General features: G+C 41.6%; 1 protein-coding gene across 3 annotated transcripts in view; it reads left to right on the top strand.

Annotated features, from left to right (window-relative positions):
• abcc4 (ATP-binding cassette, sub-family C (CFTR/MRP), member 4) overlaps positions 1-13,110 on the top strand; it is a 472,542-nt gene that overhangs the window by 75,896 nt on the left and 383,536 nt on the right. For all 3 annotated transcript variants that reach the window (XM_060825961.1, XM_060825960.1, XM_060825959.1), the window contains exon 7: positions 9,844-9,969. In XM_060825961.1, coding sequence (XP_060681944.1) covers positions 9,844-9,969 — 126 coding nt within the window. The remainder of the gene's footprint in view (positions 1-9,843; positions 9,970-13,110) is intronic.

Below are 13,110 nucleotides of genomic sequence, written 5' to 3'. Positions count from 1 at the left end.
TGAACATGTGGAGTGGTATAAGGGGTGCAAATGGAGTAGGAGGTGGGAGTGGTCAAGACAGAATGTCCGTCTGAGCTTAATGAGGGTGGTGATGTTTCCTTAGGCATCAGTGACATCACATGTGCATGTGGGCAGAGGTGAAATTTGAGCTACACAGAAAGACTACAGAAGCTGGAGTTGGTTTTCATAGAGCAGAGATGATGTTAAGTGAATTGATAGCAAAGAACTGTGGATGCTGGAATCCTGAAACAAGCAAAAGTGGAAATTGCTGAAGAAACTGAGCAGATCTAGCAGCTCCTGTAAGAGAAAACAGTTGTATTTGGAGTTCTGTGACTTTTCTTCAGAACTTCTAGTGGGAACCAGGACGCTGATTGATGGCAGCTTCAAGTTAGCATCAGAAGAGTCTCATCTCTTGATCTTGTCCAACACGTTCAAGGTTTTTGCTCCCTGTGTGAATGAAGAAAAGGACTGTAGGGAGGATGGGAAAACTGACCACTGCACAGTGGTACAGAAGGTCTTTCAAGTGGGAGGAGCAAAAAGAAAATGGCAAGAGATTCTATAATTAGAATATCCTTTGTAAGTAGGACTGAGAGTTACGGATGGGACATTGCCGACCTGGTGCCAAGTAAGGAACATCTCAAACTGGCTGGGAAGGATATTGACTGTAAGGGGGAGGATCCAGTTGTTGTGGTTCATTTCAGGGCTAACAACACAGGAATGAGGTTGTGTTTGGGGAAGTGGGAAAAACATTAATGAACTGGATTATTACCTGAACCACATGCAAGTTGGCTAGAGATCAGAAAATTAGGCAAGTAAATTTTTCCACCTATGGAGTCAGATATTACAAGGGGGCATAGCTTTAAATTAAGGGGTGGTAGGTATAGGACTGATGTTAGGGGTAGATTCTTTACTCAGCGAGTCGTGAGTTAATGGAATGCCCTGCCAGTAACAGTGGTGGACTCCCCCTCTTTATGGGCATTTAAACGGGCATTGGATAGGCATATGGAGGAAAGTGGGCTAGTATAGGTTAGGTGGGCTTGGATCGGCGAAACATTGAGGGCCGAAGGACCTGTACTGCGCTGTATTTTTCTATGTTCTATGTTCTAAATGCGTGGCTAAAGCAGTTGCGTGGCAAGGAGAGGTTCCATTTAGTGGGGCACTGGCATCAGTATTGTGACAGGACGAAACTGTATCATTAGGATGGGCTCAACTTGAACTGATTTGGGACCAGTGTCCTAGTGGAAAGATGAAATAGGATGGTCACAAAGACTTTAAACTAGTAATTGGGTGTAGGTTGGGTGTTTGGGCTCAGATGAAGTCAGTACAGTTTCAAAATCAGGGAACAGGATAGGGTGAAGACATAGTCAGGGATCCTACTTCAGGTATGGCAGTAAATGGCAAAACATTAAGAAGTGTATTGATTAAGTTAGAAGAGAAAAATAATAAACATCAGTGCTGAGCAACAGGTTAGAATGTGTGTCCGAACTAAGAGTTCTGTGTGCAAATGCACAATGTGTACACAATTAATTAAATGTGCCTCAAGTACAAATTCAAATCCGAGATTTTGGCACAATAATCATAACTGAGATATGTCTTCAGGAAAGTTGCAACTGGCAACTCACAATACCACATTATAAGTTGATGAGTACAGATAGGGAAAGTAACAAAGGCGGTGAAATATCTTTATGGATTAGAAACAAAATGACTTTGATAGTGAGGGAGAATATAATGATGGGAAGGGCATCAGTGGAGACCATATGGCTGGAACTGAGGACGAGTAAAGGATCGAAAACTGGAAAATATGTGGTGTATAGACCCTCTGGTAGCAGCTCTGAAATGCTGGTTTGTATAATCACAGAAATAAGAAAAATGTGTAGCTGTACAGTGGAATTAAAGAGCTTTTTTGACTTTAACATAGATTGGGAGAGGTAGACAAGTACCTGTCAGAAAGATAGTGAATTTGTGGTATGTATCTGGGATAGTTTCCTCCAGCAACATGTCTTGGATGTACCAAGGGGGCAAGCAGTGTTGCATTTAGTAATAAATATTGAGCTGGTTTTAATTAGTAACCTAATTAAATGTGGACATTTATCAAATTGTTATGGTAACATGGTTGAGGTCAATGAAATGTTTGAAACTGAAAGGCACTAATCAGCTTCTTGTGTTTTAGGTTTTGGAAAGGCCAACTTTATTGAGATAAGACAGCAAATGTCACAGTAAACTGAGAAAATCTGTGAATGGGTAAAACAACTGAATAGCAAAGAATGTTTGAAGAAACAGTGAACCCAATACAAAACCAGTTTATACACCTGAGAGGGCAAAGCTCCACTTCACAGAAAAAGAACAGCTGTTGACAACTAAAGATTTAAGGGTCAAAATAAAACTTAACTGAAGGGCTTACAAACATGAGAAACAGCATAGATTGTGGTGAATGGGGAAGACACAAAAACGAGCAAAGAGCTACGAAGCAGCTCATGAGAACGGCTAAATAAGATTATGAAAGGAAGCTTGCAAGGGTCATCAAAATCAATAAGAAATTTTATACTTAAAGGAAAGTGGGTGGTTGGAGCAATGTTGGGCCACTAATGACTGAAAGTAAGGATTTTGCCAGTAACAATGGTTAAAATGGCAGACATATTGAATAGTTACTTTGCCTCCATATTTATAGCATTAAAAGATTATAGCTTGCCAGAAGTCCTGACGAAATTCAGGAAAAGAGACTAAACAAAATAAACATCAAGCATAATATCAGTAATGAGGAAATTAATGGAATTAAGGAGTGACAAATCCCCAGGACCTGACAGTTTCCATCCAAGAAATAGAGCTCATTGTAGGCACCCTAACTGTAATCTTTCAGAGTTCTCTCGATACAGGAGTTGTCTCTCATCATTGCAAAATTGCATGTGACTCAGTTTTTTTAAGTTGAAAGAGGAAAACCAGGGAATTACAAACCAGTTAGCAGAATATCTATCGTGGGGAAATTGTTGGAATAAAGAATAAAGTATCTGATAGCCTAAAATTTTCAGTTATTCAAGGAGTGTTGCCATGGATTTATGATAGGTGCATCATGAAATTGAATTTTTTTGAAGAGTCACCTCCAGTATTGGATAGGGGAATGTATATGGATGTTCAGAAAGCATTTGATAAAGTCCTGTTAAGTTCTAATAACAATGGTTGAGTTACAGAGATTGTGCTATAGTTGAGGACACATTACTGACATAACTGGGAAAAGTGGTTGAGTGGGAGGTAACAGAAATTCTGTAAAATGAATAGATACTGAAATTGATAGGATGTGACAAGTAATGTCACATCCTCAATTATTTTTACAATTTATTAACGACTACGATAATGGCATAGAGAGTCAAATGTCCAAATTTGCCTATGACATAAAATTAAGTGGCACCGATGACAGTATAGATGATGATCAATATTATTTTGTAATTTTATGCTGAGGTTGTGGACAAAGTTGTGGCAGATTGTATTTAGAGTAAGTAAGAGATGATCTGTTCTTGAAATGAAAAAGTATAGATCAGGAGACTTTCTAGGTGATAATAAGTTAAATAGAACTTTACAAAACCTTGATTGGAACCTGCTTGGAGTAGTGGGATTAGGTTGGGGTACCACATCTTAGGAAGGATATATTGGACTTAGAGGGAGTACAACGTAGGTTTACAAGAATAATCCCTGGATTTCAGGGGCTGAATTATCAGGAGAGATTATATAATTTTGATCTGTTTTCAAGTAATGGGCTTGTTAGTGGGTGACCATTTTGGTGATGGTGACCACAATTCTGTGACTTTCACCTTGGTTATGGAGAGAGATAGGCGCGTGCAACAGGACAGGTTTTACAATTGGGGGAAGGGTAAATACCATGCTGCAAGACAGGATCTGAGGAACAGAAGGTGGGAGCAGAGGCTGTCGGGGAAGGATGTCGTTGAAACGTGAAACTTTTTCAAGGAACAGATACGATGTGTCCTTGATATGTATGTACCTGTCAGGCAGGAAAGAGATGGTTGTGTGAGGGAACCTTGGTTGACGAAGGAGGTTGAATATCTTGTAAGGAGGAAGAAGGAGGCTTACATAAGGTTGAGGAAACAAGGTTCAGACAGATCGTTGGAGGATTACAGGATAGCCAGGAGGGAGCTGAAGAAAGGGATTAGGAGAGCTAAGAGAGGGCATGAAAAATCTTTGGCGGGTAGGATCAAGGTTAACCCCAAGGCCTTTTATGTGTATCTGAGAAACATGAGAATGACGAGAACGAGGGTAGGCCCGATGAAGGACAGTAGTGGGAGACTGTGTATTGAGTCGGAAGAGATAGGAGAGGTCTTGAATGAGTACTTTTCTTCAGTATTTACAAATGAGAGGGACCGTATTGTTGAAGAGGAGAGTATGAAACGGACTGGTAAGCTGGAGGAGATACTTGTTAGGAAGGAAGATGTGTTGGGCATTTTGAAAAACTTGAGGATAGACAAATCCCCCAGGCCTGACAGGATATATCCTAGGATCATGTGGGAAGCAAGAGAGGAAATTGCAGAACCATTGTTAATGATCTTTTCATCTTCACTGTCAATGGAGGTGGTGCCTGGGGACTGGAGAGTGGTGAATGTTGTGCCCCTGTTCAAAAAAGGGAATAGGGATAACGCCGGGAATTACAGGCCAGTTAGTCTTACTTCTGTGGTAGGCAAAGTAATGGAAAGGGTACTGATGGATAGGATTTATGAGTACCTGGAAACACACTGCTTGATTAGGGTCAGCCAGCACGGATTTGTGAGGGGTAGGTCTTGCTTTACAAGTCTTATTGAATTCTTTAAGGAGGTGACCAAGCATGTGGATGAAGGTAGAGCAGTGGATGTAGTGTACATGGATTTTAGTAAGGCATTTGATAAGGTTCCCCATGGCAGGCTTATACGGAAAGTCAGGAGGCATGGGATAGTGGGAAGTTTGGCCAGTTGGATAGAGAACTGGCTAACCGGTCAAAGTCAGAGAGTGATGGTGGATGGTAAATATTCAGCCTGGAGCCCAGTTACAAGTGGAGTTCCGCAGGGATCAGTTCTGGGTCCTCTGCTGTTTGTAATTTTTATTAATGACTTGGAAGAGGGAGTCGAAGGGTGGGTCAGTAAATTTGCAGACGATACGAAGATTGGTGGAGTTGTGGATAGTGAGGAGGGCTGTTGCTGGCTGCAAAGGGACTTAGATATGATGCAGAGCTGGGCAGGTGGAGTTCAACCCTGTCAAGTGTGAGGTTGTCTATTTTGGAAGGACAAATAAGAATGCGGAATACAGGGTTAACGGTAGGGTTCTTAGTGATGTGGAGGAGCAGAGGGATCTTGGGGTCTATGTTCATAGATCTTTGAAAGTTGCCCCTCAGGTGGATAGAGCTTGTAAGAAGGCCTATGGTGTATTAGCATTCATTAGCAGAGGGATTGAATTCAAGAGTCGTGAGGTGATGTTGCAGCTGTACTGCACCTTGGTAAGGCCACAAGTGGAGTACTGTGTGCAGTTCTGGTTGCCTCATTTTAGGAAAGATATGGAAGCTTTGGAGAGGGTTTGGAGGAGATTTACCAGGATGTTGCCTGGAATGGAGAATAGGTTGTACGAGAATAGGTTGAGAGTGTTAGGCCTTTTCTCATTGGAACGGCGAAGGATGAGGGGTGACTTGATAGAGGTTTATAAGATGATCAGGGGAATAGATAGAGTAGACAGTCAGAGACTTTTTCCCCAGGTACAACAGAGTGTTACAAGGGGACATAAATTTAAGGTGAAGGGTGGAAGATATGGGGGGATGTCAGGGGTAGGTTCTTTACCCAGAGAGTGGTGGGGGCATGGAATGTGCTGCCTGTGGGAGTGGCAGAGTCAGAATCATTGGTGACCTTTAAGCGGCAATTGGGTAGGTACGTGGATAGGTGCTTAAGCTAGGACAAATGTACGGCACAACATCATGGGCCGAAGGGCCTGTTCTGTGCTGTATTGTTCTGTGTTCTATGTTTCTGTAAAATTTAGATGGTTAAGGACTCATTTGATTGAAGTCTTCAAAGTATTGACGGCAATAGACAGGATAGATAAAGAAAACCATCCCTAACAGTTGGAGATTTTGGAGCTGGGGGTGTAGTCTGAGAATTAGGGCCAGACTCTTCAGGAGAGATGTTAGGAAGTATTTCTACATGCAAATCATGGTATTATTGCCCTTGAGAAAGTGGTAGTGAGCTGGTGCCTTGAACTGTTGAAGTCTGAGTACTGTAAGTATACCCATTAGTGCCATGAGAAAGGGAATTCCAGGATTTTCACCAAGCAACAATAAGGAATGATGGTAGATTTCCAAGTTAGGATCGTGAGTGGCTCAGAGCTAACTTGCAGGTGGTGTTCCTATGTATCTACTGCCCTTGTTCTTCTATATGGACATGGAATTGGTTGGGAAAGAGCTGTGTACAGATTCTTAGTGAATTCTGTAGTACATCTTGTAGGTGGTGAACATTACTGCTGCTGAGCATCAATGGCAGAGGGAGTGGATGCTTGTTGATGTGGTGCCAGTCTTGAATGATGTCAGGCTGCTTGTGTACTGTTGGAACTGCAGACATTTAGGGACTATTCCATCACTTTTTTTGCCGTGTAGATGGTGAACAAGTTTTTAGTTATTTGCTGCCATATTCCTAACTTCTGACCTGCCCTTGTAGCAAAGGATATGACAAATCCAGTTGAATTTCTGGTAACCCTCAGGATGTTGATAGTGGGCCATTCTGTAATGGTAATACTATTGAATGTCAAGGGATAGTGATCAGATAATCTCTTACTGGAGATGGTCATTGTTGGGAATTTGTGTAGCATGAATGTTACTTTCTATTATTTAGCCGAAGCTTCGGTAATGTTCAGGTCTTGTTACATTTGAACATAGTTTGCTACAGACTGCTTTATGAATCTTGGTTTAAAAATAGCTGACTCAAGAAAAAGAAAATTCAAGTGAGCTGCTATCATTTAGAATGCACTGCATGAATACATGGCAGCAGCAAATTAGTAGTAGTCCAGAGAGCAGACTAATGCTCACAAGTTCAAATCACAAGTTCCGAAAGACCACTCCCTCCGTGACTCCCTTGTCAGGTCCACACCCCCCACCAACCCAACCTCCGCTCCCGGCACCTTCCCCTGCAACCGCAAGAAATGCAAAACATGCGCCCACACCTCCCCACTTACTTTCCTCCAAGGCCCCAAGGGATCCTTCCATATCCGCCACAAATTCACCTGCACCTCCACACACATCATTTGCTGCATCCGCTGCACCCGATGTGGCCTCCTCTATATTGGGGAGACAGGCCGCTTAGTTGCGGAACGTTTCAGAGAACACCTCAGGGACACCCGGACCAACCAACCCAACCACCCCGTGGCTCAACACTTCAACTCCCCCTCCCACTCCACCAAGGACATGCAGGTCAGCGGACTCCTCCATCGTCAGACCATAACAACACGATGGCTGGAGGAAGAGCACCTCATCTTCCGCCTAAGAACCCTCCAACCACAAGGGATGAATTCAGATTTCTCCAGTTTCCTCATTTTCCCTCCCCCCACCTTGTCTCAGTCCCAACCCTCAAACTCAGCACCACCTTCCTAACCTGCAATCTTCTTCCTGACCACTCCGCCTCCACCCCCACTTCGGCCTATCACCCTCACCTTAACCTCCTTCCACCTATCGCATTTCCAATGCCTCTCCCCCAAGTCCCTCCTCCCTACATTTGATCATAGCCTGCTTGGCACACTCTCCTCCTTCCTGAAGAAGGGCTCATGCCCGAAACGTAGATTCTTCTGTTCCTTGGATGCTGCCTGACCTGCTGCGCTTTTCCAGCAACACACTTTCAGCTCTGAATTCCAGCATCTGCAGTCCTCACTTCCTCTTCCAAGTTCAAATCCCAACATGGCAACTGGTGAAATTTAAATTCAGTTAACAAATTTGTAATTGAAGGTTAGTCTCCATGATGGTGACCATGAGAAATATCAGTAGTTGAGCAAACCCTACTAGTTCACAAATGTCCTTTAAGGAAGAAAATCTGCCATCCTTTCCTAATTTGGCCTGTGTGTGATTCCAGACCCACAGCAATGTGTTTGACTATTAACGGCCTCTGAAATGGCCTACCAAGCTACTCATTTTAAGGGCAGTTAGCGGTGGACAACAAATGCTAACCTTGCAAGGATGCCCATATTCCTGAAATGTTGCCAAAAGTTTTTGAAATATGCTTTCAGGATTTTGGGAAAAATGTGGGGTAATGGAACAAATTTGTTGGTGCTTGCAGAGAGCTGAAATGGGTACAGTAGACTAATTGGTGTTCTTTACTTCATTTCCTCCATCATAAAGTCAGAAATGGGGATATTGATTGGCATAATGGTCAGCACCATTTGTGATGCCTCAGATACTAAAGCACAGAATCTCAAAATTATTAGTCTATTCAGCCCATCATGCTGTATTATCTAGTGCCAATCTCCTGCCTTTTCCCTGTGTCCCTGCACACTATTATTATCCAAATGCCCTCTTGACTGCCTCATTTGAACCTGACTTCAACATCTTTCCAGCCAGTGCATTTCATACCTTAACTTGTTGTCTGAAAAAGATTTTCCTTGTGTCATCCTTGCTCTGTTTGCACATCACTTTAAATCAATGGCTCCTCACTTTTGTCTCTTTTAAAAACACAAACAGTGTCACCCTATTTAACCTGCCCTGGCCACTCATGAAATCTACACTCAGATCTCCTCTCAGCTGCCTTATCAAAAAGGAAAACAATTCCAACTTTTTCAACTGAGGATAGATGGAAGTTTCTCATACCTGGAACCATTTCAGTAACTAGAAGCAGTCTCTGTCTAAATGCAGCAAGACCTGCACAACATCCCAACTAGGGATGATAGATGGCAATAACACGTGCCACAGAAGTGATCGGAAGTGACCATCTTCAACACGAGAGAATTTAACCATTAATCCTTGATATCGTGTTACTGTTGCTGAAACCCTCAATATTAAAAGATTAATGTATGGGTGTCACTATTGACCAGAAGCTACTGGACCAACCAAATAAATACTATGCTACAAGAGCAGGACAGAGGTTGGAAATTCTCTGGTGTACAACTCCTATTCTGTCTTTAGGTGAAAGTACTAAATTGGGGGAAGGCTAACTACCAGAATATTGGGCAGGAATTGGGGGCAGCTGATGGAGGTGAATTCACATCCTGCCTGTGCGGATCTTTTAAATACCTGATGATTGGAGTTTTGGACTAGCATGTTCCTGCAAAAATGAAGGATAAAGATGACGAGAAATTGAGAACTTAATAAAAAAAAGAGGAATATGTAACGTTTAGGAAACTGAAAGTAGACAGAGCCCTCGAAGAGTACGACGATTTCAGGAAAAAACTCAAACAAGGAATTAGGAGGACTAAACAATCTTTGGCAAACATCATTATGGAAAATCCCAAGGTGTTTTACACATATATAAGGACATCATCCTGACTTGGGAATGTATCACAATTTCTTCATTTTCATAGAGTCACACAGCATGGAAACAGACTTTGCTCCAATTAATCCAAGCTGAACAGGTTTCCCAAACTGAGCTAGTCAAATTTGCCTGCAGTTGGCCCATATCCCTTTAAACTTTTCCTATTCATGCTCCTGTCCAAAACCATAGCTCAGGACAGGGTCAAAATCCTGGAACATCCATTATATCAGTGATATCATGTGTACTTTTCTTTGTCAGATGTGTTTCATAATTTTTAGTCTTTTGTTTGTAGATTTTGAAGATTAATTACTATTACAAAGAATTTTGAAAATAAATCTGATTTGCTAAGATGTTTTATTTTCCTTCCTGACCCGTCTAGAGGCAAAACTGCAATACTGACAGATAACAGAATTCGTATAATGAACGAAGTTATATCAGGAATGCGAATCATCAAAATGTATGCATGGGAAACACCCTTTTCAAATTTGATTGCTCAAGTTAGAAAGTAAGTTTTCTTTAAACCATATACACTATAACATATGTACAATGGTTAGGACCAAACTGTTCCTGGATTTCAGACTTTTCTGATTCATAGATTAATGTTAAAGTGTCTAGCTATAAATACGTGAACTGCAAAACAATAAAACACAGTTAACCAGTTATAAGTATGATAAAAGTTTTCTCAAAATACTGCGTATTCCATGTTTGTGCCAGAGTGCTGGACAGAAATCATGCCCTCAGTTGCTTGGGCTTGTCCAAAAAGTTTCCAGGTAATCTATATTTGCAAACAATAGATATCTGGACTGGTCAGATTACAATATAATACCATTTACTCATTCAGTAAATATGAACTGAAAACCCAGGTTGTTTTATAAGTAAGTTACTGGTATAGTGTAATTTATCTGACAGCTGGATTTTACATTAATAGTCCAGGAAGTAATGTTTGTGTTCCTGATTTTTACACAGCAAGGCCAAATTTTATGTGAAATAAAAACTGTGTTGGAGAGCGGAGTAGCACTAGCAGTGACAGTGGAGAGAGAGAGTGTTCACAGAAGAGTCACATTGGGACAGAATTGTTCGTTCCGATTCTCTCTCCACGAATGTTGCCGAAGCCGCTGAGTTTCTCCATCACGTTTATATTTCAGATTTCAGATTTCAGATTTCCAGCACGTGTGTGTGTGTGTGTGTGTGTGTGTGTGTGTGTGTGTGTGTGTGTGAGAGAGAGAGAAAAATATATGTATATATAGCACCAACTAATGTAATTTGCATTGTTGAAAGGTTGGGCCACATGTCAGGACAATAACAGTCATGATCTTACTTAATGTTAAATTCTGAAGTTCCAACAATGGTGAGAAAAAATTGAGAAAACTGAATCTGAAGTTTATTAGTTTCCTAACTTTAGATTTATAAAATGTGATAGTCCATGTAACCAGTGCAAAATGTCCTCCTGGAAGCTTTCACAATACCTTTTCAAGTTGACAACATGTGTAACTTTTCTGAAAATAGTATTTAATTTCATAAAAACTCTTTCATCTTCCCTTTTCTGTCCTGCTCCTCCTTCCCACTACATTCAATGGGCATTTTTCTCACTAGAAATCTTTGGAGGGCAACACCTAGGTCATTTTCAAGAGAAAGGAAGTTTTCATCGTATATTAAGAAAACAGGAGATTTAAAATCTGATTGAAGATTTGTAGCTCGGGTATCCGTTGTTGTGGTTCTGCTCGCCGAGCTGGAAGTTTTTGCTGCAAACGTTTCGTTCCCTGGCTAGGGAACATCATCAGTGCTGTTGGAGCCTCGTGTGAAGCGCTGCTTTGATGTTTCTTCCGGTATTTATAGTGGTTTGTTCTTGCCGCTTCCGGGTGTCAGTTTCAGCTGCAGTGATTTGTATGTGGGGTCCAGGTCGATGTGTCTGTTGATGGATGTTCTTGCCGTTTCCGGGTGTCAGTTTCAGCTATAGTGGTTTGTATATGGTGTCCAGGTCAATGTGTCTGTTGATGGAGTTTGGGGATGAATGCCATGCTTCTAGGAATTCTCTGGCTGTTCTCTGTCTGGCTTGTCCTACGATAGTGGTGTTTTCCCAGTCAAATTCATGTTACTGGTTGTCTGAGTGTATGGCTACTAGAGATAGCTGGTCATGTCGTTTTGTGGCTAGCTGATGTTCATGGATGCAGATTGTTAGCTGTCTTCCTGTTTGTCCTATATAGTGTTTTGTGCAGTCCTTGCATGGTATTTTGTAAACTACGTTAGTTTGGCTCATGCTGGGTAAAACTAACGTAGTTTACAAAATACCATGCAAGGACTGCACAAAACACTATATAGGACAAACAGGAAGACAGCTAACAATCCGCATCCATGAACATCAGCTAGCCACAAAACGACACGACCAGCTATCTCTAGTAGCCATACACTCAGACAACCAGCAACATGAATTTGACTGGGAAAACACCACTATCGTAGGACAAGCCAGACAGAGAACAGCCAGAGAATTCCTAGAAGCATGGCATTCATCCCCAAACTCCATCAACAGACACATTGACCTGGACACCATATACAAACCACTACAGCTGAAACTGACACCCGGAAACGGCAAGAACATCCATCAACAGACACATCGACCTGGACCCCACATACAAATCACTGCAGCTGAAACTGACACCCGGAAGCGGCAAGAACAAACCACTATAAATACCGGAAGAAACATCAAAGCAGCGCTTCACACGAGGCTCCAACAGCACTGATGATGTTCCCTAGCCAGGGAACGAAACGTTTGCAGCAAAAACTTCCAGCTCGGCGAGCAGAACCACAAAAACAGGAGATTCCAATGTTTTTATCAGTATTTTTATATTTTAGTCTGGAATACAATCTGTAATTCAGAGAGAGAAAAGACATGTTTTCATTAAAAAGATTTATGTAACTGAGAGCCCTTCAAAATGCATTCATTCAGAGCTCTTAGTAGGGAAATGGAATGGGAAGTTCCAAAGAAGAGTCATCAGGCTGGAAATATTAACTCTGTTCCTCTTTCCACAAACGTTGTTGGACCTACTGAGTTCCTTCAGCATCTGCAGTGTTTTACATTAATTTCCAGGAATGTGAAGCTTTAGTTAGAGGGAAACAACAGTATTACTATGACCTAAATGACTGGTCCAATTTAGAGACAAAATAATTTTGGTAAGATTCATAATCTCTATAAGATAATTTGAGAAAGGTATTTCTACTGAATGGGAAGTGCAGAGCAAATATTTCCAACCATAAAATGAAGCGTCATAACATTATTGCAGAGTTTGCTTCTAAAATGAGGAAAAATGTTTTGTGGTTTTCAGTTCTGTGAAGACGTTTGAGGTCCATCATTTCGATCATTGAGAGCAAATAGCATTTAGAAGGAGTCACGTGATTTCAACGAAATGAGGGACAAGCCACCTGGGAGATACTTGCTGAGGTGTTTGCTGACTTCAGTTAAATAGCTACCAAAGAGAAGGCCCATAATAGCAGAGGTCCTGTTGTTAGCAGTGTCAACGTGGTTTGGGTTGGAAAGAAATGCTTGGAAATAAGTGAGAAGAAAGCTCTAGAAGCAGAATGGCAAGGGACATAGCAAAATAAGGAACTTAAAAGACTAATGAAGCTAAAGATAATCACACAACACCAGGTT

This window comes from Hemiscyllium ocellatum, chromosome 6, assembly GCF_020745735.1.
Source record: "Hemiscyllium ocellatum isolate sHemOce1 chromosome 6, sHemOce1.pat.X.cur, whole genome shotgun sequence".
Taxonomy (NCBI): domain Eukaryota; kingdom Metazoa; phylum Chordata; class Chondrichthyes; order Orectolobiformes; family Hemiscylliidae; genus Hemiscyllium; species Hemiscyllium ocellatum.
The sequence above is the reverse complement of the archived record's forward strand: the minus strand, read 5'-3'. Positions and strand labels throughout refer to the sequence as shown.